The sequence below is a fragment of the Sarcophilus harrisii genome, chromosome 4 (genome assembly GCF_902635505.1).
Source record: "Sarcophilus harrisii chromosome 4, mSarHar1.11, whole genome shotgun sequence".
NCBI classification, from domain to species: Eukaryota; Metazoa; Chordata; class Mammalia; order Dasyuromorphia; family Dasyuridae; genus Sarcophilus; species Sarcophilus harrisii.
This window is the reverse complement of record NC_045429.1, coordinates 340,899,998-340,927,800: the sequence shown is the minus strand read 5'-3', so window position 1 is coordinate 340,927,800 and position 27,803 is coordinate 340,899,998. Positions and strand designations below refer to the sequence as shown.

General features: G+C 35.7%; 1 protein-coding gene across 3 annotated transcripts in view; it reads left to right on the top strand.

Moving 5' to 3' along the window:
* CA10 (carbonic anhydrase 10) overlaps positions 1–27,803 on the top strand; it is a 660,766-nt gene that overhangs the window by 588,352 nt on the left and 44,611 nt on the right. For all 3 annotated transcript variants that reach the window (XM_031966432.1, XM_031966433.1, XM_003767978.4), the window contains one exon: positions 22,608–22,703. In XM_031966432.1, the coding sequence (XP_031822292.1) occupies positions 22,608–22,703 (96 nt within the window). The remainder of the gene's footprint in view (positions 1–22,607; positions 22,704–27,803) is intronic.

Sequence of the window (27,803 nt, the reverse complement as noted above, 5' to 3'; positions counted from 1 at the left end):
GCAGCCCCATCTATATCTTTGTGTTATAGTCTTTAAAAAAATGGAGTTTCAAGACCTCTAAGGGGCATCCAGCCTACAATGAAAATGGGGAAGATGGATTACATACTAATCTTTTCAGGATAGCTAATCATGAAATGTCTCCAATACAATTCTTTGCTTTTTCTGTCCCAACATCACTTCACTCTTCTTCTCTTACCTCTATGGAAGTTTCTAATCTCTCCTTTCTCAGTCTTCTGGGGCAGTGACTGCTAAGAAAACTCCCTGAACCTCTTTCATTTTCAGTGAAGACCAGACAAAGCTGATATGAATATATCATAGGTCTCATTATCTTCCCCTCCAAGCCCATCCCTGTTCTGAACTTCTTTTAGAGAATCCCATTCTTCCAGTTACCCAAGTTCAGAGCCCAACTGTCATCTCACAATCTTATTCTTCCCTACCCTCTAAATCCAAACAGTTGTCAAATCTTATTTTTATCTCTGTTAACATCCCTCAAGCCTATCTTCTTTCTACTACTACTATTACTACCATCACTACTACTGTGTATTATACAAATACCACCCTAATTTAGGCCCTCATTACTCTATGCCTGAATTTTTGTAATAGCTTTGTAATTGGTGTCCCTGCTTCAGGTTCTTCACCTCCCTAATCCATCTTCCATAGAGTTGCCAATGTGATTTTCCTAAAGCACCTACATGACTATATCACTCCCCTATTCAATAAATTCCTTTGGGTTCTCTATTACCTTCAAGATCTAATATAAGTTTGTTTGACTTTTAAACCCCTTCAAAACCTGGCTTCAGAGCTAATTTTTTTCCAGAGCTGTTATATATTATTTCCCTTCTTTAACTCTACTGTCAATCAAAAGTGAATTTCTTACTATTTTTCTTACATAAACACTTCAGTCTCTTGTCTCCATGCCTTGCAACTGCCTATCCTTTATGCCCAGAATGCCCTCCCTCTTCACCTGAGGTTGTTACGACCCCTTGTTTCTTGTCAGATTTAGTTCATGTACTGCTTTCTACATATAGCCTTTCCTGCTTCCCTCAACTATTAGTGGCCTTCCTTCCATAACTTTAAATATATTTTATTTTGTATATATTCTATATATCCTGATTGGTGTATATGTCTCCTCTAACAGACTATAAACTCTTTGAGAATGGGTATTCTAATTTTCTTCTTTGTTTCCTTTGCCTACTACAGTGTTTGGCACATAGTAAATTTTTATTAAAAATGTTGACTGATAGAAGGAAGTTCAAAATAATGAGCTCATAAATAGGTGTGAAGGGTTGTGTTGGTTTGGGGTTTTTTTTATTGATTAACCTACTTGGTTTCAACATTTATATGTCTAGATGAACCTTGAATTCATAAAATAAGAATAAGATATGTATCTGGGATATGAGGGAAGTAGGGAGACAGAGAAGATATGCATAATATACTACATAAAACATTTATAGAGACCCAGATTTACATATCAGAAAAAATATATTTTAGCAGGAAATATTTATTTGATAAGTACTAGAAGTAAGATTACATATATCAATATTTTCTACATGAGGTTCACTGGTTATCTCCTAGGAAAGTGCTTAGAAGAATTAGATTAATTTAACTCAGAGATATTACATATTACATATCATTCTTTTTTAAAAGTATCTCAAATTTATCAACTTTTTTGTTTTATTTTTAATTTTTAAAATGTATTTTGTTAAATATTTCCCAATGTTAAAATTTTTGACATTCATTTTTTTTATTTTGAGTTCCAAATTTTCTCCCTCTCCAGACCTCCTCTCTCACCCTATACCCCAAGCTATATGATATCATTTATATGTGTGAAGTCATGAAAAACATATTTTGATATTAGTCATGATGAAAAAGAAAACATGCAAACATTCATTCATACACACACACACACACACACACACACACACACACAAAGAAAAATAAAATTTTTAAAAGTATCTTTCAATCTGCACTCAAAGTTCATCAGTTCTCTCTTTGGAGGTAGATAGAATTTTTTATCATGGGTCTTTTGGAATTGTCTTGGATCACTGGCTTAATAAGAGTAGTTTAAGTCTTTTTCAATTGATCACTGTTACTATATTGCTGTTATTGTAAACAATGTTCTCCTAGTTCTGCTCCCTTCCCTTTGCATCAGTTCATATAAGATTTTCCAGTTTTTTCTGAAATTATCCTGCTTATAATTTTTATAGTTTCCATCACAATCATATGTCATAACGTGTTTAAGCATTATCTAATTGACCTACCAATCTTTTTTATAATGACAAATGGGCAACTAAGCAGCATTGTGGATAGAACAGTGATGTCAGGAAGATATGAGTTCTAATTTCTCAGATACTTGCTAGCTATGTGATCCCAGGAAAATCATTTAACTTCTCAGTTTCCTCAGCTGTAAAATGGAATGGAAATAATACCACCTACCTTCCAGAGTTGATGTAAGTCTCCAATAAAATAACAGTCATAATGTTTCTAGAATAGTATCTGGCATAGAATGTTTGATAAATTGTTTCTTTCTTTTCTATAGTATGCTTTCTAACAGAGATCTACAAAATATGACTATATCTTTTTCTTTATAGTAAAAAGTAAATATTGCATTTTTAAAATTTTGTTGATTTTTTTTTGCTTTTGTCATCTTTATTCCTTAAGGGATTGTTGTTCTCAGTATCTTCCCCTCATAACAAAGAATAAATGTCTTTCCATGTTTTGTTACTGTAGTCATCATATTCATATTTTATAGCATGGTAAAAATCCGTTTTATTCACATACAACAATGTGTTTGACCATTCTTCTGATCAATTAACATCTACTTTGTTTCAAGTTCCTTGCTACTATAAAAAGTACTACTATATGCACCAAAAGTTTTAATGCTATCTTATAAAGCTACTGCACTTAACTCTTTGGGATATATATGTCTAATATTGAGACCTTTGGCTCAAAAGCCTGTTTTTAATAACTCTCCTAACATAATTCTAATTTGCTTTCCAGAATTTGACCAATTCATAACTCCAACAACAGTGTATTAGTGTGCCTGTCTTCCCATATCCCTTTCAACTTTGATTATTCTTATATTTTATCACTTTTATCAATTTGATGAGATAAAAACCTCAGAGCTACTTTGGTTTACATGTTTCTTGTAACAAATGATTTGGAAGATTTTTTTCATGTGGGTTGTTAATACTTTGCATTTCTTTTGAGGATATTTGCTTATGTCTTTTGAGTAGTTATTCATTGAGTAATAGGTTTTGATACTATATATTTGAATTTGTTCCCTATTCATCTTGGATCTTAGACAAAAATGACATTTTAACAATGAATGAGAAAGTAACTGCTTTAGGAAGCAGATGGAACCCATAATATAGAGAAAGCATTTTGAAACCAGATACCTGAAAATGTTACCATCGATATATGATTTTTTTTTTGTTACTGGAAATGATATAAGCCACTTAAGAAAACTCTCTGATCTGCATTCTTTAAAACTTGGAAAGAGAATTTTCTAATCTGCTGAAAAATCTCAAATGAAGAGTTTCAGTGGGTTTTAAAGCTGTTTGTCAAAAATATAGACATGCCACACCTTCAGTTTAGTTTGTAAGACTAATTGATTGATGTGAGGGAAGATGGAAATTTACCTACTGAATTTCAGTAACAGATATATGGAATTAAGAAATAAGTCCCAACATTCAGGAAGCACAGCTAATGATGCACTTCTTCCGTTTGATTTGAATAACTTTGCAAGTTATCTTTTCCAGCTACAAAAGCCATAAAAATACCATGTATCAAAATAAACAATTTAGAGTCAGATACATGTGCATAATTTATAAGTACACATGTATATGTATGTGAAGGTAGCTGCTTGTAGACTACTGGGTTTTTTTTCCCCACATATGATGTTCATTAGGTACTATAAGCAAGAATATTCATTATTTGATGGTCAAGGTTCTGATAATAATGTCCTCTGTACTTAGTTGGTCTGATCCTTGTACAAGACTCACATATCACTGCTGAGAACAGGGTTCAAAGTCCTAGGCCTGGAGTCGGGAAGACTCATCTTTGTGAGTTCAAATCCAGACCCAAACACTTACTACTTGAGTGACCCTGGGTAAATCACTTAATCTTGTTTGCCCCAGTTTCCTTATTTGTAAAATGATCTGGAAAAGGAAATAGAAAACCAGTTCTATATCTTTACCAAGAAAGCTTCAAATGAGGTCATGAAACTGAAAAATGACTTGACCATGATTACTCATTACCAACCTTCTTAAAGTCATGATCTGGGGATAAGCCTTTAGGAGACATAACTTGTTCACTGTTTCTTCAGGTATTATAATATCCCCTCTTCTCAGAAGCTACAGATTAATGAAGTCCCAAAAAAGGAAATTCTCACCATAAAAGTCCTTGGCACTCTGACCAGTTTAATTCTGGAAATGGAGATAGGTTTCTTTGTAAAATTATTGTTGTTTGTCCTTTGTTCTCAAAAAGGACCAAAGGCATCATGAGGGTAATGTATTAGACATGAATTAAATTTAAATAAGGCAGAGCTGTGCAGACATCAGTCTCATTCTCTCCTCCCAACCCATAGAAGTCAGAGGTCAAGATGACTGGTAATGACCCTAGATGCAGTGGAAGACCTTGGTCTTTCTATATTAAGACATTGGTCTCAGCCCAACCAATTGTTATGTTTTGGTTTTTGGTTTTTTACATATATGTGGCCAGCAAGAAGATGACTTACACTTAGGTGTCCTTAGCCTCATATTTCTTGGTCCAAAAGTAAGTCATATGGACAAGTTGTATTATATTATTTCCATGGTATATTATTGGTTGTATATTTCTTTTGAGAATATATAAAAATGAGAAGAGTGGCTGTCTAAGAACAGGCTAGTCACTATTCTCCACAAAGTTAGGCTACTGACCAGAATATATATACAGGGCCCAAGGGCTTTCTCCTCTCTTCCCTTCCTCAAAGCCCTCCCAGTGTAATTCTCCCCCCAAACTCCACTGCCCAAGCACAACCATTATCCCTCTTCCTTCAAATTTATGGAATAACATTCAATGGTATTTAATGTGATGGGATAATATAATGCCATAAGAAATTATTAAAAGAATGGTTACACCATAAGTATGTGTATGTTTGTCTAATGGTAGCTATCTCTAGAATGGAATCAGGGGAGGGAAGAATAAAAAGAATAAAAAAGGGGGAAAAGTTGCATGATAACTTTATTATGTTTAAAAGAATAGCAAGTTGTACATAATAGATTTACAATTTTATATACAATCTTTTTTTCTGTTCCACTGTTATAGAAATGCTTGTTTTATTTCCTAAGTTCAGAATGAAATAAATAAAAATTTTAAAAAGGAAAAAAAAAAGAATGGTTACAGAGAAATCTAGGGAGATTTTGCTAATGCAAAGTAAAGAAAATTAAGGACAAAATAAACTATAACAGCAGCATGGCAAAGATAATTAATTCTGAAAGACTGAAGAACAGTTATGGAATCAATGACCAACCATGACTTTAGAGGGCCAATGAAGAAATTATGCTACCTACCTCCTGACAGAAAGGTGAGGGATTTGAGATGCAGAATGAGATATTTTTTGGACATGGGCAATGTGGGAATTTGTTTTCCTCGACTACACATAATAAAAGGACAGTTGGGTAATACGGCAGACAGAACCATGGGTTTAGAATCATCTTCAGGAGTTCAAATCCAGCCTCGGATATTTACTACCTTGTGACCCCAGGCAAGCCACTTAACCATTTGCCTCAATTTTCTCATCTGTAAAATTAGCTGGATTAGAAAAAGGCAAATCACTCCAGTACCTTTGCCAAGAAAATCCCAAAAATAGGGTCACAAAGAATCTGAAAAAAAATAAACAAAAAATAGCAACAAAAATCATAATAAAAGCAATTAATAAATTATTTTTTCATTTATTTATTCATTAGCAGGACTAATAAGAGTTTGTCTTCTTTTGGCATAACTTTTCAGAACCCAAGACCACTTCTATGATACAATGAGGTAGTGGAAGAGAATTTTGTTGAAAGAGGCCTTCATTAACTGGCACTAATCATAGAATCCATTTGCCTTTGGAATTATCTGAAGAAGAATTTGAACTCTCAGAGTAAAAGCATATACATTTCCATATGGAAAGCAATAAACACTTTGGGGTGATTTCACATGTCTATTTTGGTTTGAGCTCACAAATTACAAGTTCAGAAATTTAAAAAGCTAAGTGAATTCCATGAAAAAGAAAAATTTTGTCATTGTATGTTTGGCATCACACATTTCAAAGCTGTGTGACCCTGAACAAGTCATTTAACCCTGTTTGCCTCAGTTTCTTCATCTGTCAACTGAGGTCATGAAGAGTGGAATATGACTGAAAAACTGAACAAACCAAATAATAAAAACACACAAAAAAAATTTGGCCACTTAGTTCCAAAATCCAGATGCTATTATACTTTTTTAAAAAGTTTTTTTGCCTTTTTAGGAAGAAAAACATGTCCCATTGTAGGTTCTTAAGAGAGATAGATTTTGTTTAGCAAATCAGGTCAAAACAATCACTGGCAGATAACTTTGATTTGTAGCAATAATTGGCATTTCAATGTTTTGAAATTTAGGAGTTCATCAGCACCAAGGCAGAATAGTGATAATTGCCAAACCTAGGGGCAGAGGAGTAGCAGCTGGTAAACATCAAACTGTGCGCTTCTCTGCAGACTCTGTATGTGCTTTTACACATAGCTAAAAATGTGTTAATGACTTTCTATAAATAAAAGCAATGTGACTCTAGCACCAAACATTGAAATGGAGCTTCCTTTCACATTTCAAAAGTTGTTCCTAGTCCTTTCATTTCTAATGGGGAAAAATGCATATTACCTGTATGGCAGTAATCAGATCTTATGTCTACAAAAGCTTTGAAATAAGTATACAAAGTGATTAGGTGATACAATGGTTCTCTCAACAACTGTGGGCATGTTTTCACTCTGATGTTTCAAATAGTTCCATGATTTCTCAATGAGAATGTATTCTGCAAGGATCCAGGTAAGTATCCATCAAGACTTTCTCATTCTGTGTGACTGACATTTGTCTGGATCCTCCTATAAATTCTTCAAAAAATTCTAAAATAGGGGTTGATAGATTATAGCAGAAGGGCAAATCTTTCCTGAGCTAAGGATTGTTTTTACATTTTTAAACACAATAAAAACTTTATTTTAAACCATAATAACATGAGTCAGCTAGATGATACAGTGGCTAGAGCACCGGCCCTGGAATCAGGAGGACCTGAGTTCAAACCTGACCTCAGACAACGCTTACTAGCTGTGTGACCCTGGGCAAATCATTTAATCCCAATTGCTTCACGCAAAAAAAGTAACAAACATTCCTAGCTCATAGTCCATATAAAAAGAGGAGTTTTGTTTTTGTGTTTGTCTCTGCTTTGCATCTCTTGCCATGGCAATGATATCAAAGGATTATTTATTATTGTCGCTTTTCTGTCAGTCTGGACTCTTCATGATCCCATTTGGGGTTTTCTTGGTAAAGTGGTTTGCCATTTCCTTCTTCAGCTCAATTGACAGATGAGGAAACTGAAGCAAACAGAGTTAAGTGACTTGCCTACAATCACACAGCTAGTAAGTGTCTGAGGATAGTTTTGAATTTAAGAAGATGAGTTCTCTTTGACTATGAGTTCAGCACTTTGTACATTGCACTATCTTTATGTTCTATACTGTATACTCAATGGAATATATAGACTATCAATTACCCCTTAGTCTTGCTACATATCTAACACCCTCCTTTTCTAGCCAAACATTTCTTTGATAATGTATTCTATGTCACTTCTGCAAAATTTTTCCTTGGTAATATATAAAATGCTTGACCAGTCCTCCAGAGGACTAAGGATAAAGCATGTCTCCTACCTTTCAGTGGAGAAGTGGTTTACCATAGATTTCAAATGAAGTATGTTTTGTCAAACGTAGCCATTGTTTTGATTTGCTTTACTTAGGTATTATTTCTTTCAAGGGAGGATTATATTAGTGCTGAATTGTCACTGAGAAGTGACTTAAGGAAAAAAGAGAATTAACAAAACATTTTTTTAAAACAATGTCATTGCTTATTTGTTCAAATTCACCATGTGTCTTATATTCCCTTTTGGATAATCTGTACCTCAAATTCTTCAGAATATGTAGTTTTCTATACTTCATAGTTATAGAATATCATTGTAAGAACATGGACATTTAAAAATAGACTTCTGTTTAAGAAAAAGGATTAAGAATATTTTTTAAAACTACATAAAATTGCCCCAAAACAATAGCTCTCTTCCTGTATAGTTCTGTTCTCATTTTTTTCTATTGGCATTCTCTTCATGACTACACATACATATACATGTATACATCTATGTATGTGTGTAGATGTGTATTTTAGAGGTACATGTGTATGTATACATATATATATATATGCCAATTGACCACCTCAACATAATATAGAACTGTGTATTATGGTTTGCATATTAAATTGTCTTGTTTGGATGGATCATCTTTCAAATGATTATGGATTTTAACTGGAAAGCACTATAATATTCCAGAGTTTGATCAGCCCAATGTCCTTGGCAACCAAGAGAACCTTATCATCTATGTAAAATCTATCTTCTACTTAGAATCTATACTGTACTTCTATAATGGTGGCAAACTCATCAGCAAGTACAAATCATTGTTTAGTACCTCATTTGTATTTTTATACAGACACCTATCAATAAAGAAAATATAGGCCAGGATATTAGTATTCCTATATAATTGATAAATAGAGAGATTGTGATTCACCTAGTTAGTACAATACCTCATATATGGGAAACATTTAATAAAAGTTGTTGAACTGAATTGAATTAAAGGTGGAAGAGTTAAGACCAAAACCTAGAACTTTTCTTTGGAAAGAAAGCTTAAATAAGAATCAAGATTCTTCAATATTATCCCTAATACTTCCTCTAGAAGTGTAATTCTGAACAAGCCATTTAACAATGGTGTGCTCTAGTTGGCTTTTGACAGGTATTTATTAAGCATCACTGTTTCGAGTGCTACTAAGATAGAAGATAACATTTATTTTATATATTGACTAATATTGACTAAATTGACTAGTATGCAATCATCATCAATTAATAAATATGTATTAAGTGCCAATTAGTTCCATGATACCATGCTAGTCACTAGCTAAAAACACAAAAATAAAAAAAAATCCCCTGCCCCCAAGGAACTTTAATTCCATTGGAGGAAACAACCCTTACTTATAATTAAATACAAACCACATATAAAGAGACTTCATGAATGCTAGACCTCAGTGGATTAAAAATTGCCATGTATAAAAGATGGCAGATCAGTTGAACTTTGAAGAAAGTTAGGAATTCTATGAAGAACAAGTAAGGAAATTCCAGGTAAAAGTAAATCATCTATGTAAAGTCACAAAGATTCAGGAAATGGAATGTTATGTACAAGAAATAGCAAATAAGCCAGTATAGCTACAATGTAAAGTATGTGAAGGGCAGTCATTTTGAAACTGTAAATGCCAGAGAAACTGAGCAACTGAGCAGAGATTAGAGACTATTTAATACTTTATTAAATGGAGAGATATACTGGGACCAAGGGATCCATGTTTGGTCCCAGGGCTGAATGAGACTGTTGTCTCCAAGAATCCAGCAAACAATCAGAGTTCTCAATGACATATATACACATGGCTCAGACACAGAGGATAGACTGAGGCAGGGGCGGAGGCAGAGTACTGAGAGCAAGAACAGGATTCTGACAGGGTGGGGTGAGCCTCTGGAGAGGGGATGACATAATCAGGGGGAGGCACCCCAGACATGGGAAGAGGCATCTTGATAAAACAGTATCTGATATTCTAATAGGTTGGGATGGGGAGAGGCATTCTGATGTTCTATCAAGTATTCTGATAAAGAGGGAGGGGAGGTTTTGCAGAACTGAGAAACAGGGAAACTGAGGCAGGACTGGGTCAGGATAATTAGGGAAACTGAGTCAGGACAATAAGAGAACTGTGGCATAACAAAGCAAACCTCAAAAAGTAGTCTGGAACCAGACTGTGAAGAGCATGAAAAACCAAAAAGAAGAATATGAATTTTTAAACACAGAGGCAATTGGGAATTACCAGAGGTTTCTGATCAAGGGAATTTCATCATTAGTGAAATGCCTTAAGACTATCCCTTTGCCAAGTGTTTTGCAGTGGTTCTCAAACTTTTGTTTTCAGTATCTTTATCCTATTAAAAATTATTGAGGCTCTCTCCAAAGAGTTTTTGTTTATCTGGATTATATTTATAGACATTTACCATATTGGAAATAAAAACTATTTTTGAATTTTTTAGACCCTCTAAAAGGGTTTCAGATCCCCAGGATTCTCTAGACCATACTTTGAGAACCACTGGTTTAGAGGATAAGTTAGACGAGAAAGAGGCTTAAGACAGAGAAGTAAAATAAGAGACTATTGCAATATTAAGGTGAAAGATGATGAGGACTTGAACTAAGTTGTGGGAGTAAGGAGAATGAGATTGTGAAAATGGAATAGTTAAGATTTAACAACTTACTGGATATATGATCTTAATGTTGCTCAGTCATTTTTTTTATTCATGTCCAACTCTTCATGACCCCATTTGGGATTTTCTTGGCAAAGATATTGGAGTGGTTTGCCATTTCCTTCTTCAATGGAATGTACATGGGGAGGGAAGTTAGAGAAGCAAGAGTGAGTCCAAGTTGTGAACTTTAGGGACTGAAAAGATGAAGGTACCCTAGAAAGAAGATGAAAGGAAGGGTAGATGATATAGATTTTTAGGAAAAAATAATGAGTTTTGTTTCTGACATGTTGAGTTTGAGATGCCTGCAGGACATCCATCTGGAATGTGTAATAGGCAATCTGTGATACTGGACTACAGCATATGAAAGGGAGGGAGAAAGAGACAGAGGGGGGAGGGAGAGAACAGAGAGGGGGAAGAAGTAAGGAGGAAGGGACAGGGGAGATGGAGAGAAAGGAGAGGAGGAGAGAAGAAAAGGGACAGACGGACACAGAGGCAAGGAGGGAGGATGGGAAGAAAGAAGAGAGAAGGAGACAGAGAAACAGAGGGAGGAAGGGAGAAACAGTGGGAAGAAGGAGGGAAAGAGGGGGGAAAGAATGGATAAATTTAGAGGGAAGGAAAGTGACAAAAAGAAAGAGGGAGCTAAGGAAGGAGAGACAGAGGAAGAAAGGAAGGGAGGGAAAGAGAAAGCCCAATCTTGTAGAACTTGAATGAAACAACCTAACAAGCATTATGAGTGTGTCTTATTTAGGCATAAAATTAGATCATCAGCATAAAGACAAAATAAGCATGTTATTCATTCCTTTGTTTGTTTAGATATTTACTTATCAATATGTTGCCTCCCTCCTTAGAAAGTATGCTTATTGAGGATTAGGAATGTTTTTTGCCTTTCTATGTATTCCCATATCAATTAGCACAATGTCTGGCACAGATCAAGTACTTAATAAATGCTTCTTGATTTCCTTATTAACTGATTTCTGTAATTCTGAACATTTATTTTCTAGTTGTCATTGAAGAACTATTTCTAAAAGAAAGAATCATGGAAACAGTTCCTATCTTTGGTTTTTTAGTCACCACATAAGATATTCATTGGACTCAATCTGTCTCTCTCTCTTATGGGATATATATACATATATATATATATATATATATATATATATACATACATACACACACATACACATATGTATACAGATGTATAGATAGACATATAAATATAGATGTGTGTGTGTGTACACACAGAGATAACCCAGAAACTCTGAGGATACCTCTAAAAATGAAGACTATCACTGTGAGCAATCCACTTTAAACTGTTCAATGCCTCCAAGCAAGTCTCAAAAACTACAAGTTAAAGACTAGTTGCTAATCCACTTCAGAAGATGGGAATTGCCTTATACAAGTCCCCTACACCAGTGAAATTATAGGACCAAATAAAGATATAAAAATGGGAAGGGTGCATATGAAAGTTATTGAGAATACAACCTGAACCTCAAAGTCAAATCCCTTCTCTGAGGACTGAGATTTTTTAGCCTGTGGATCAAGAAGCTGGATAATAATACATTTTCATGCATTTTGCAATTAGTATTTTCAAAGTGCTTTTCCTACAACAGCTCAGAGATGTAGCAAGAAAAACAATAACTACCATTTTCACAGCCCTTTATATACACTTTCTAATCTGAACCTCACAACAACTATGTGATACAAATACTGCGAATAATGTTAACTTTATTTTTCAAGTAAAGAAGCTGAGGCTCTGTGGTTTATGACATGTGGAGTCCAGCATTTTATCTATTATATTAGTTTATTTCCATTTTTTACAAGTGAGAAAATTCAGGCTCAGGGATTTGCCTACTGTCTCCCAATTAGTAAGAATGAGAGAGCATTTTCCATCAAAGTCTTTGCAGAGAAACATACTACCTTTCTGGGTGATCTCTAAGATCTGTTCTTTGCTCAAAATTCTTATTTTCTATGATTTTCTTCAAAAATCTAAATCTATGCCAAGGAACATATAGTGTGTTAAAGTACTTTGCAAGGGGCACTTAGATGTCAGTAGGTATAGACTTAAAGTCAAGAAGAACTAAGTTCAAATCTGCCTGACATTGCCTAGCTATGTGACTGTGAACAAGTCACTTGTGGTTTGCCTCAGTTGCCTCATCTGTTACAAGTGATGATAATAATGACATCTGCCTTCCACGTTGTTGTGAGTATCAAACAAGACAATACTTGTAATGTATTTTACAAACCTTAAATCACTACAGTGATCCTTTCTCCATAATGGAGGGCAGGGGTACAGCACCCAACAATCTGGAAAATACAAGTAAAATTTTGACCCTTCCCTTCTTACCAAAAGTTTGAATTATTTCTTTTCCTTTTATGGGGTATTTAGAGTGACTTCCTGTAAAATTTGGGTTAAATATTTGTTCATAAGCTCTATGTCATCTGCAGCTCCCACAAAACTCCCCCAAATCTTATTTGATTTTTATGCTGAGCCACAATATATCAATATCAGAATGGGGAAAGTTGTTATGTAGAAGGGATAACTGTGTATAAATTGTAACACTTATTATTCAATAGTCTCCTTCTTACTCCCACTGACAACTGCCAAAACAAAACAAAAACAAAAAAAAACAACAACAACAAAAACTAGCCTTGAAAATTCTGAGTCTTTGCCTCATGGCTGACATGGGCAGGAACACCTTGAATCAATGTTCCTTATATCATATGGCATCTTCTACAATCTTGCTGCATGAGGATGTCCTCAGTAATAAGGCTAACCTGAGCAGTCACTTGCCTCCTTAATTCACTAATTTCTGCTATGAAAGTTAAATACTTGGAGTGGGGAGTGGATTAGGATTTGTACCATCAGATGGCAGCCCCATAGGGCTTTCCCAACCTATGAGACAATCAATCCCTATTCGTCAGGGGCTGGTGACTCACTTCTCCCAGATAAGTGAAAACTCATTCTTTATAATGTGAATTCTTTGAGAGAAAACACTATGTCATTTCATCTTTTGGTCCCTCATGCTTAGTAAATTGCCTGATGCATAGTAGGCACTTAATAACTGCTTGTTGATTGATTATAAAAGCTCTGAGAAATGGAATACAACTCATTACCCTGGCTCTCCTGTGTGTCTGAGTTATTTTGCAGTGGATTCACTGTCTCTTTGCAAGCTTTCCTTTCAACCTGACCTGTTGGTTTAATAGACAACTTCCTGATCAATCATCAAAGACTTCTTCTGATATGGAGAAATCAGATTACTGCTGTTTTCTCTTGTAGAAGGCTCATGGCCATTCCCCAGATAACAAGATCTGGGATTAAGCAAATAGAGTTGGTTCGTATGTTTATGTATTCAAGCTTCATAACAGTGTGCTTGATGGACAGAAAGAACAGAAATGGGGCCTTTATAACAAGTGAGAGCAGGGAAGAGAAGGGAGAGACACAGAATGCATGACTCAGAATAGACCAAAGACTTGGGGATTTGAATTACATCTGTTTGCCAACAATCCTGGAAGCATGTTTACTTGTATCTTGTTTATTGTTTACTTATTTAATGTTTTATTTTTCCTAGTTACATGTAAAGCAATTTTTTTACATTTGTTTTTAAAACTTTGAGTTCCAGATTCTCTCTTTCCCTCTTCAACCCAGCCCCCACCAAGAAGGTACATATGAAGTTATACAGAACATTTCCATAAAAGTCATGTTGCAAAAGAAAAAATAGATCTCTCCTCCAAAAAAAAAAAACCTCAAGAAAAATAAAGTTAAAAATGTGCTTCAATCTATATTCAGTTACAATCAGTTCTATCTCTGGGTATGGATCATATTTTTCATCACAAGCACTTTATAGTCTCAGATCATTGTACTGCTGAGAATGGCAAAGACATTCATAGCTAATCATCCCACAACATTGCTATTACTTTGTTGTACACAATATATTTCATTTTTCATGAGCTCATGGAGAACTTTCCACAACCTCCCTAGTTTAATATCTCTATCCTGGCCCTCGGATTTTCCATGTCTATCCAGTCCTATAGATTTCAGCATTCCTGAGAAATTCTAGACCATTATGTAACTCACCATCATTTTTTACATTCCTTTGGATCCAATTTGAACCTCATACCTCCTTCCTTTTGTTTGAGTTATTTAATAAACTGGCATTTGCCAATCCCCTTTAGGAGACCTTAATAATTGACTCATCACCAGAAGCCCATCTTTATTTGCCCTCCTTAGTCCCAACTCCAGATAAAATACTTAGAATGCCATGGATCAACAATCATTTATAAAATGTGTTAAGCATCAACTAGGTGCAAAGCAATTTTGTGTCTTAGCTGTTTGTTTCCTTGATTATGAGAAATACCAAACTATTCTTTCTCTTCTACTATCATCATCCTTGATCTAGAAGTCAAAATTAGGCATGGAGTATTCTGGTTCTTTCTCTAAAGTAAAAATAGATAGAGACGCATTGGCCAAACTTGGCAAAGCCTAATCACTTTGAGAGGAGGGATATCTAAATTAGAGAATAATCAGGTGATATATAATAAAATTAGAGAATATCACAGTTGCCCTAAATGATCCCAGAAGTTCCTTGCAATTCATGCCTGAACAGAAATTCTATCCACAATAATCCCTAAAAGTGGTCATCCTCTCTCTATTCAAAGATCTCCAGGAATCAGGAATTCATTCTGGGGGGTGGGAAGGGGTTGTTGGGTGATTTTATTGCTTTCAAATGCATGTGGCAGCTCAAGATAAGGTAACCAAATACAGTCAGTTTTCACACTTAACTTTCCTGACTTTCAAGCATTCATGTGATTTTAGTACTAAGTTCATCTTCACAGACTCATAAGAGAGGAAAGAAAAATGAGAGGCGGATACACAAATTTATGGAATGGCTAGTATCCTGCTAAGATATATCATTTCAAGCTTGGTGCATCCTTAATAGCCTCTAATGCCATCCATTAGCTATGAAGGACAGAGTGTCAGAGGTGATATCTAAACCTCACTAATTTCAGTGTCTTTTAATAGCAGCAACTAAAGTCCCAGCAACCTGGCCCTTGGTTTTCATAGAACAACCAAAATAGGTTTCCAGCAGTGTAGTTTAACAGAACAGTATCCTCACATCACCATGTGCCAACAGTGGAAGATAAGATTCATTTTTTTAAGTATTTAGTTTTAAGAATAGTATTTGCTATACAATATTTGTAGAATGATAAATTTCATGTATTATGAAAAGTAAATATTGTCTGAAATCAGTATTTTTTTTCTTTTATGGATTTTTTTTTTATTTTCCATTGAGATGTTAACACAAAAGACCAGAGAATTCTAGGGAATTACTAGTAAAAAAAAAAAATGTTTTGCATGTTACCAATTTTATTTTTTGTATTGTATTTTATAGATTATTTCATGGTCACTGTGGTAGAAAAAAAGTGCATATTGTCTGCAGAAAAATATATTTTCAGAAATCTCTAACAAAAGATTACAGGTTTTGGATGTTTGAGGGAATATATGCCCCTATTTCCCATAGGTTTAGTGTATCAATATTCATGTTTTGTTTGTTTTTAACATATATGCTATTTTGTTTAGGAACATTACTCTCTTGGAAATTGAGGACTGACTATTAATTAATTCATTTCAACAAACACTTTTAAAGTATCTGCTGTGTATATGACAAGCATGAAGACCTGCCTTCAGGAAGTTTACATTCCATTGAATGAATTATCACAAATTCTGAATGAAACAGGATTTTGAATTGCAGAATTTTCCTTATAAATTCTAGAGTAAATGTCAAGAAATGTAAGTTCATAGTAAATGTCTTTAGGGCACTTGCGGAGTGACACTCCTAATGAAAAGGACTTGCCATGACAAGAAGTATTTCCTCTGTGACCCAGCTTCCCAAACCTAGATACATAGATGATCTAAATAGAAACATCTGCAGCTTCCTTTTTCCCCCAGGTATGATGAATGAGAAAGTAAGCATGTTTTTTATGCAAGAGTAACAACTAGACTTGTACTTGACATTGCCAAGACAATGTTGATGGACCGATAAATATATTGAAGGGAAGGAAAATAAGCGCTGTGGCTTTTTTTTCCTGGAGTTATCCCACTATGCCATGTAAGACTTTCTATTGCTCCCTGGTGTATCCTTATCTCTTCCCTTCACTAGAGAAGTTATTCTTTGAGATTGCAGGAGCCCTGTGGCAAGCAGTCACAGTTGGGTTTGAGAGGCAGCTACATTGTTCCCCTTGTCCTGCAAGCAATCCTGACTCATGGGGTTCCTTTTGTGCTGCTCTTTTCCATTTTGGCCTCGGAGATTATCCTTGATACCCCCTTTCCCTGGTAATTTTATATTTGTAGCTATTGCATTTTTTTTCCTTATTAACTAGGAAAGTGGAAAACAATACTTTAAACTTTTGATTCATAGGCATCATAGAATGGTTATGACAAGACCAAATAAATTTTTTTATATCCTCTGTTGCCTTTTTCTGCCATTCTATTACCATCACTACAAAAATGGAAGAAAATCTTATAAGATTGAAGGTGATTTTGTAGTTTTCTTTGTTTCATGAGTTACCTCCAAAAAACTCATCCTTTAGTGGGCAATCTATTCATTAAAAGCCTGTGTTTCTCCCAGGGACAACTAGGTAGTAAAATGGATAGAGTGGCTAGAATGTCAGACCTAGAGTCAGGAACACTCATCTTCCTGAGTTCAAATCTGCCTCAAACACTTCCCAGTTGTATAACTCTGGCAAGTCATTTAACCCCTTTAACCTCAATATTCTCATCAATAAAATGAGCTGGAAAAGGAAATAATGAACCACTTAGTACCTCTGCCAAGAAAAACCCCAAAAAGATCAAGAAGGGTCAGACACAGTTAAAAACAGCAGCACAATTTATAACAGGCATCACTATCTCTTCATGTCTTTTCTTAAGCTATTCTCTTCCCCACCACCACCAATTTACAGAATATTCTCTGTCTTATACTCTAACTATTCAAATCCCAGGTTTTCTTTTACACTCAATTTAAATCCAGAATTTATGCAAGACCTTTTCCTGAGTCTTCCTGTTCCACTATGAAATTATATTTTATTTAATAGAAGTGTCTAAGCCTTGATTGAACCTTGGTTCAGACTTCTGATTGATTCCATGGAAAAGTTAGGTATGACAAATAGCCTATCAAGCAAAAACATATTTAAAAATCTAAAAGTGAGGATTGAAAGGTTTAAACATATATATATATATATATATATATATATATATATACAGATAGATAGATAGATATCTGTATATATGTAGAGGGTCATAGTCATTGGGGAAACTCTGGGTAAGGTATAAGACCCTTCAGCCCAGAAGGAACCTGCTAACAATGTCTGGTTTGGCTCAACATCTCCCTTAAAGGTTCTCAGCCTTCCTGAGAAGTCAGGGGGCATTGACAACCTGTGTTGTGATTGAAGCAGAGCGATACCAGGTGGCAAACTATGTACAATAGCAAGTTGTTTGTGGTCCCATGTGCACAGTGTTGTTTTTGTTACATAAAAATGGGAAAGCCCTTGAAATAAATGGACTCAATTTTTCCATCATCCTCAGGAGTCCCACCTCATCACTTCTCCTCTAGGAAGGTATATTTTAATCATTTAATAATAATCATATATATATATGTGTGTGTGTGTGTGTGTGTGTGCATTTAAAAATGCATGGGCTTCCTATTCATAACTGAAACAATAGTTTCTATTTTTATAGAGAAGCAGTATGGTATAATGGGTAAAGAGTTGGCCTTGCCAATTCCAATAGACTTTTGATGGAAAGAGCCATCTGTACCACAGAGTACTATGATGAGTGATGTGGGTTAAAGCATAGTGTTTTCACCATTTTTTTTGTTCTTTCTTGTGTTCTTTTCCCTTTTGTTTTGATTTTTCTTGTGTAGCATGATGAATATGGGAATATGTTTAGAAGAACTGCACATGTTTAACCTATATTGGATTGCTTACTGCCTTAGGGAGGGAGAAGGAAAGGAGAGAGGAAGAAATATTTGGAACACAAAAGTTTTGCATGGGTGAATATAGAAAACTATCTTTGTGTGTATTTGGAAGAATAAAATATTGTTTTTCAAAAAAAAAGTGTTGGCCTTGAAGTCAGGAGCATCTGGGTTTCAGACTTGCCTGATAGATACTATCTGTATGACTATAGGCAATTCACTTAATCTTTCAATATCTGAAGCAATATTCTAGGACTGTAATTCATAAACAAGTGTCTGGCATATATCAATAGAGAGAATTTCTACATCAGAAGTTCTCTACTAATAAATTTGTAGATCTGGACCTGTGTGTGCAATCACATGTTTTGTAGGGATTTCCAGTTACATCATTACATCATTACGCATAGTATCATTTGATATTCATGACAGCCTAATAAGGTAGAAAAAGGCAGACCACAATTTAATAATAGATGGTTTAAGTGACATTCAGAGAAATTAAAAATAGCTTGCCACTATCCTTCATCACCTCACACCTAGACTATAATAGCATGCTTGTAGGTTTCCCTATTTCAAGGTTCATTCCACTCTAAACTATTCTCCATTCAGCTATCAAAGTGATTTTCCTAAAGTGCAGGTCTGGCTATGTCACCCCTCTCAGCACCACCCCCCCCAGAGGATCCCTATCACTTCTAAGATCAAAACTAAAATCCTTTGCTTGACATTCAAAGTCCTTCCAACCTCCTCCTATGTGTTTCCAATTTTCTCACATATCACTTCTCTCACATACTCTTCAATCTAATAACTCTGTTCTCCTTGCTGTTTCATGAACAAGAAACTCCATCTTTTGACTCTGAGCATTTTCTCTAGCTATCCCCCAAGTCTGGGATGCTCTCCCTCCTTATCCCCTTCTTTGTCTTTCCTTCAGTCCCAGCTAAAAACCCATTTTCAATAGGAAGATTTATTCAATCTTTTACAATTATATTGCCTTTCCTCTCTTATTTACTTCCTATTTATTCTGTATGTAGCTTGTTTGTATATATTTGTTGGCTTGTTGATTCCCCCTCCCCATTAGATTGTGAATTCTTGAGGACAGAGAGACTATCTTTTGCCTCTTTTTGTATCCCCAACATTTATCTCAATCCCTTTAACACAATTGGTGCCTAAAAAATGTTTATCAACTAACTTGACCTTTGTCATAGATTTCTAATATGGTAGGTTGGGCATAAAACTCAAGTTTTCTAACTTTACATTTAATCCTCTTTCCATTATAACACACATTGCTCCAAGTTTTAAAATATTTTTACCAAAATAATAATATCAATAATGGTATCATTTATCACTTTTAGCTTCACAAAACATTTTGCTTACATGCTTTCATTTGATTTTCTAAATAACCCTGAATGTTAAGTATTATCAATCAATGAGCAACCATTTAGTAAGCTCCTATTGTTTGCCAGGTACTGTGCTAAGTGATAGGTATACAGAGAAAAGAATGATCCTTGTTTTCATGTAATTAATTAGATCCATGTAAGATACATGCAGAGTAGGTAAGTGAGTTCTCGGAGGAGAAGACACTGGCATTATCATATAAGGAAAAAATTGTGTGGCACAGTAAAAAGAATGATGTTTTTGAAGTGAGAGGACGTGAAGATGTGCCATATGCTCCCCGAGTGATGTTGAACAAGTCACTCCCCATCTCTGGGCCTCAATTTTCTCCTCTATAAAATGAGTAGGTTAAGATTTTGTTACTTCCTTTCATCTCTAAATCTATGATCCAGTTTTACAGCTAAAGAAACTGAGAATCAGAGAGATTAAATGATTCCCTTAAATTGAAAATCAGAAACTGGAGGGCTAGTTTATCTGACTCAACCTGAATACCCCAGGTCACTTTATCTGAATTTAAAGCACAGTTTTCAAATTTCAGCTCTTGTTGAATGTAATGTACATCTGTATACTTTAGAGGAAGTGGTCCCTGGCTCTATAGATTTTTCGTACTCTTACTCTGACTGGAATGTCAGAGAGAAGTGTTGCTTAAGAGCTATGCAATTTCTTGAACCAACTTCTCTTTACAATTCAATTCTCAAACTCTGTTGAAACTTCCAAGTTGCTCCTTAATATATTTCCACTTGTTCAAGTGTGCTGGAAGGGTTGTAACAGATCATCTGTGCACATCATTAGGTACACATTTTGCCTCTCATTTAGAAATAGTCTAGGCACTGAAGGGGAGAATCACAGCATCCCCCTCAGGCCCTCTAGACTCCTTTCACACTGCATAACTTATAAGGGGACTACTACTTTACCCATGAAAATAGAGGAAAACAGGTCCCAGGTTGTCTGTTGGAAGAGGATGGATATGATAAACCCCTGGAGAGTCACTGCTCCCACCAGAAAGCAGGCTTCATCCCCCAAGTGGGATTTCTCTTCCAATGACACAACAGTTGCTTTACTACCATCTGGCTCCATTGGCAAAACTCATGGAAAGTGCAAAAAGAAATAAGATTATTTCAAACACAGGGAAAACTCTTGGATCTCCCTCCCTTATTCATTGCTAAGAACTTCACTATACCAGGGTATTCCTTTGCTCAGGATGTTATCCTTGCAAATGATTAGTCAGATATCAAAAAAATCATCAAAAATCAAGTTGCATTATTACAAAAGAATTATTCAAAGAATATGTTGATCAATGTAGTTAAAAATATCAGAGCCAGAGTAATAAAAACATCATGTTATAGTAGATAGAAAGTTAGCCTCATAGTCGAAAAGACCTAATTCACATATTACTAGCTGTTTGAACCTGAGCAAGTCATTTAAGCTCTATCTGTAAAATAAAGATACTTAGATTTAGTGGCCTCTAAGGTCCCTTCCAGCTTTAATTATATGATCCTGCGAGATTCCTTAAAACTACAAATTGCAGAACAAGAGGTAATCTGAATTGATAAGAGAGATTTTTCTCTCTGGGAATTCCCCACACCACTGAAATCATCAATCTGATCCTCAAAAATAATTTATTTGGAGAACATTTATCCTGTTTCACTGTCTGGCTTTTAATTTTCAAATTTTTAATTGAATACTTTGGACAACGATCAATACAGTTTCTTTTTCCCTTGGCAATGAACATAGGGATTCAGTAATCGACAGTGATGGGTAAGACATGTTGGATGAGGCAAGCAAAAGCTCAGTGTGAAGCTGCTTTTAAAAAAATGAAGTTATCCCTTTTTGGCTGAAGCATCATAAGCTTGAGCTCCTTTTTTCTCATTTTTTCCCTCTATTGTCATTGTATTTTCTTCTTCTTCTTCTTCTTCTTCTTCTTCTTCTTCTTCTCTCTCTCTCTCTCTCTCTCTCTCTCTCTCTCTCTGTGTGTGTGTGTGTGTGTGTGTGTGTCTGTGTGTGTGTGTCTCTCTCTGTGTGTCTCCTCTCTCTCTCTCTCTCTCTCTCTCTCTCTCTCTCTCTCTCTCTCTCTCTCTTTGGTTCCCTTTCATTCCCTCATTCTCTTATTTTGTCTCATTCATTGTCTTTATCTGTCTTTGTCTCTCCCTCTCCCCTGCTTTCTTTCTCCCTCCCTCTCCCCCTTTCTCCTCCTTCTCCTTCTTCCTCTCTCTCCCTCCCCTCTCTTTCTACCTCTCACCCTCTCTCTCCCTTCTCCCTTTTCTCTCTCTCCCTCTCACTTTGTAGTTTCAGCAATTCACTAGGCTATCTGCCTCCCTAGCTCACTACTCATGGTTTGTCCCTATTACTGTGAAGAGCATTTTGTGATACCAGTGCCAGCTGCTGTTATAGCTCAGAGAATCTACCAGCCCGCAGGAAATTCACTTACCAACAGCTTAGAAGAGACAGCCTGGGTTTGGGCCAGGCAGAGCCAGATGGTCACTGGGGTTATTAAAATCATGCATGTTGCCAGAAAACCTTTGTAAAAAAAATTTTAAATGGAACCCTTAATTCCTATGAAATCCCCTCATTTGAAAAAGACTTTGTTTCTAATCATCCGCAACATGCATTGCTGTTGATCCTTATGAATGTGATGTATGATGCCCTTTTTAATGCCACTGTTGTTGTTGTTTTTTCATCTTTCCTGCCAGGTTCAACTAATCCACTATAATCATGAGTTATATACAAACGTCACAGAAGCTGCAAAAAGTCCAAATGGATTGGTGGTAGTTTCTATATTTATGAAAGTAAGTATCCTATATCTATTTACTTCATCATCTATCTTCTCCCCAAACCTAAAAGAATTGTGGATTCTCATAATATTCACTTGATATCAATTGGATTGTAGAAATATTCAAATGAGTCAAAACTAGTTAAATATGACAAAACTTTATTAAGCCCCTACCATGTGCCAGGTATTGTGTTAATCAATGGAGATATAAAGACAAAAATGAAGTAATCCCTGACCTCAAGGAACTGATGTTCTAGCAACAAAACTAAGTTATAGAAGACATCTAGATCCCTATTAGTACAAATGATGGATACCACGAAGTGGTTGTATTATTCCAGTTTTCATTGCATATTTTCACTGAGCTGGAACCAATGACCACATTTTACAAAATTACAACTGCAGATTTGCAAATTCAAATACAAATGACTACTTCAAGGAATTCATCATTTGCTAACTAATCAGGACCTGATTGTAGCTATTTTGTTTTTTATATCAGAATTGATGGAAAATGAAGTTTTTCCTAATGATATTTGGAGGCTCCATTTTAGAAAACCTTAAATCTCCAGGGCAGACTATGTTTAAACTCTCAAAATAAAAAGAAGAATTAGCATAGTACAATAGAAAAATTACAGACTCTGAAGCCAGAAGTCTATCATTTCTAAAATGTATTATTTTCCAGGCATTGTGCTAAATACAGAGTATACAAAGAAAAATAAAAAACAGTCCCTACCCTCAAGGAGCTTACATTCTAATGAGAATTACAATGTGCAAACAATTATATGTAAATAAACTATATACAGGATAAACCTGAGATAATTCATAGAGGGTCCTAGAATTAAGAAAGATCAAGAAAGACTTGTGAAATTTTTGCTGGGACTTGAAGGAACCCAGAAAACCTAAGAGACAGAGATAAGGAGAGTAAGCATTCCAGGGAGAGGGGAATAATGAGCGAAAATGCCTGGAGTCAGGAGATTCATCTTTGAGGAACAGCAAGGCTAGCATCACTGGAATAAAGGATCAGGAGTAGGGGAGGGGGACATGATAGGATGTAAGAATACAGGAAAAAGTACTGAGAAGGTTAAGAAAGGTTTTAAAACTTAAAAAGAGGATTTTTTATTTGATCTTGGAGAAAATAGGAAGCTATTGGAGTTTTTTTTGTTTTGTTTTGTTTTGTTGTTGTTTGTTGTTGTTTGCTTGTTTTTTTTTAATAGTAGGAACTTGACATGGTCAGAATTCTTCTTTAGGAAGACCATTTTGCCAGCTGTGTAGAATAGACTAGAATAGAAGATGAGAAATCAGTATCTCAAAAATCTAGGCATGAGGGCAATAGCAGAGTCAGAGGAGAGAAGGGAGCATATACAATAAGTATTGTGAAGATAGATACAAGGAGTCTTGGCAACTAATTGGATATGGGGGGAGGGAGGTGGGCAGAAAGGAGTAAGGAGTTAAAGATAATACATGTTTTAAAGAGTCTAAATGACTGGAAGGATGATGAAACTATCCATAATAATAGGGAAGTTAAGAAGATGGGAGAGTTTGCAAGGAAAGATAGTGAATTTAGTTTCAAACATGATGAGTTTAACATGGATTGGACATATCTAGTTTGAAATGTCCATTTCAATGAGGTCATGAAGGATGTAGGTTGAGAAAAAGCCATTGAATTTGGAAATTAATGCATCATTGGTAATTTTGGTAATTGGTAATTTTGAAAAGAACAATTTCAATTGAATAATTCAATTCAGTAGGTACTCACTAAATGCAAAGTGCTAGGGTTGAGGAGAGAGAAAGATAAGGAGGGAAGGGAAGAGGAAAAGAGGAAGGAAAAGAGAGGGTGGGTAGAGAAGACAGAGAGAGCAGGGAGGGAAGAAGAGGGAGGGAAAGAGAGAGGAGTAGTAGCAGGAGAAGGAAGAAGAAGAAGAAAAGGAGGAGGAAAGGAAGAGAGAAATGACCACATATTCATAATTACTGCCAAGTTATATATTTTTCTTATTCTCAAAGTATCAGATTTAGAACTGAAAGGAGCTAAGAGATTAGATAACTCTATCCTTTTATTTTTTTAATAAGGAAACTGAGGCCTAGAGAGCTAAAGATCACAGAAATAATAGCAGACCTGGAATTCAAATCTAAATCCTTTGATTTCAACTTACATGTTGTTTCTCAATATCATGGTAGTCCATGGTGCCTTTCAATACTAGCTCAAATAATAATTACCAGGAATACCAGATTACTGATGTTCCAGCCCCATCTCTTACTTGGTACTCTATACCAAGCAACTCTCCATCTCTTTAAGAACTCACTAGGATAATCCTCCTAATTCCTTTCATTCCCCATTCCCACAAATTTCAATTCATTTTTATTCTTAAAATAGACTTGTGCCACACATAGGAGTGTGGGATTTGAAGGGCAGAGTTTCAAACAATAAGCAAATGTGTCACTATCCCCCAAAGTTAGTAATCACTTCGAGACAGACCATAACCAGAGCAAGACAACTGAAGTCACTGACAACACATTCTCCTTCATTAGTATAGAAATAACTGAGCTTAGCTTTCAGGAGAAATTAGTTTAATTGGGAATCTGTCAGATGATATTTTCTCTCTCAGATCTACCCAAAGAAGAGTAAATTCATGCCTAGCCTGACTCTACCCTGAATCCTGCCCCATTCCTCCTTTTCTCTGGCAACAACTTCTCCAATAACAGCCTCAAAATGTCCCAAGGCCTTTATTTCTTCTCTGAAGACCAGTGTCCTGGGCTCTCTATCTCCTCCCTAAGGAGCATCTCAGAGTCTCTTCCTTAACATGGTCTCGTATTTAGGATTCTCTCCCCCTTTAGCATTAATTGCCATTAAAAGTTCATTTGAGAGTGAACTTAGCCCTGCTTGCCCTAGGGAACATTTTGCAAAGCTCATTCAGTGTGCCCATATCACTAGTTATTGCTCTGCTGGGAGATTGGGCTTTCTTGTTCCAAGTCATTAGAGGAAATGCACAGAGTGGAAATTTGAGTCCAGTTGAAAAGCTAATCAAAAGAGAAGCTACCATCCAATATTCTCATCTTTTTAAGTAGCCAAATTCCTAGAAACCAATATTAGATTTATTTACTATAAGACCATTATAAGCTGATAATTATTCATAAAACTAGAAGATAGTCAGCTAAAGTGACATTATTTCAGGACATCCTTTAAAAGATATATTTATGATGGATTCTCCAGGCCTGCTTTTATTTAACATCAGTTTCTGGCTTGTTCTCAGATGCTATAGTGCAGTTCTGAATTGATAAAAAGAGCCCTCTGAAAACTCTATGGTACCCTGTCACAACCCCCACCACCAACATTATTAGCATTACCTTTCCAAATCTACACTTTATCCAAAGAAGAAAAGGGACATTGAAGTCAGTGTGAGACAATGGAAAGAGTTGGATTTGTAGTGAAAGCACATGAATTCCAACCCCAACTCTCCTATGTTATCACAGGTGTCAATGACACCAGATAAGACACTTCAACTTCCCTGTGCCCCAGTTTCCCCATCTATAAAATTAGGGTGCTGAATTGTATAAACTTTAAGGTCACTTTCCAATTCTGAAATAATGACTATATGAACTCAACAGATATACTGCCATTTTTCAAAGTTAAATTCATTAGGAAATTCTATCTTCTTCCAGATAATCCAAATGGTGCTACTTTTGAAATTACCAGTATCATCTCCCATCCTAAATTGCTGCATAACATAGTGGGAAAAGCACTAGCTATATGGAGTGAGAGGACACTCATTCCTCAAATCCCACCTATGATACTACCTGTGTAGCCTCAAGTCACAACCTCCCCAGGACTCAGTTTCCCCCATCTGTAAAATGAGCAAGTTGGATTCTGTGGTCTCTGCTGTCATTGATTTGATCTCCCTAGTAATATTTTCTAGGCAGGATAGTATTGTGAGAATAGCACTAAAGCTGAAGTCAGAGGCCTTGGATTTTAATTCCAGCTACTTCCTCTGTGACTTTTCTTTCTCCAGAACCATAATCCTCAGGACCTTTGAAAAAAAAAGCAGATCAGAGAGAAAGAAAATCAGATTTAAATATTCCCAAATGCTAGCAAATACAGGCAAATTCTTATAATACCAGTTTAGCCCCTAACTAAGCCATGGAAAGCCATTTCATGAACTTAATCAGTGGATTCTTCCTTGTTCTGAGAACCTTCTTATCTGGTAACACTATCCTTTACAAAGGGGGCAGCTGTCTTTTGTTTCTTTTAACCTATTTTAGAAACCTCTCCCACAGCCAAAAATTTAGACATCCACTTGTGCTCCCTGTGCAATTGGAAAGACAAGGGATGGAGAGAATGGCCAACTCTTACATATTAACATGAGCTATCCCTGCTGGTTGCTTTATTTGAGGTTTCTTGGCACAGCTTATGGCTTCAACCTCCCTGGTTAGTAAAAGTCACGTCTGTAATCTGGACATTGACTATGGCTTATAGTGATTGATCAGCTTAGAATACAACATTTTTGCTTGCCAAATTACTGATGTATTTAACAAGCAAAGAGGAAATGTGTTTGCAGAAACATGCTTTTCCTCCCCTATAGGCCATTTTCTTCCACCACACCCCCAGGTTACTGTAATGGGCTTTCTAGCAGCTTATATGTTGATTGGTACAAAGAACTTGTTCCCTGGCGCAGATAGCTACTGGAGATCAATGGATCAAGTGTACTTGCTCTGTTTCTGATTGGTCAGAATGAATCTCACTGCCTCACTTGTTCTTCCAGGGTTACCTCTGAGTTTTCTGTATACATCAGGTCCAACCAGAGCACACTACTCTGACCCTTCTTGTCATCATCAAGCTTGTTCAGTTCCCACTTATTAGGGGCCACTTTTCTAGGCTGTAAATTATCCAAATAGAGAAAGAGTAATATTTACTAATTTAACGTAATTATAAGTAGCCTCCAGAAACATTGTGGTTAGAGGACTGGCTTCAATAATCAGAAGACTGAAGTTCAAATTCTGTCTCTGATATACACTGGGTGAACCTGACAAGGTTCACTTAACCCATCAATGCCCTTGCTGGTTCATTAAAATTTTAAAACGCCAGTCCCTCATTTGTTGGAGAAAGTTTTCACACTGAGATTTCCTA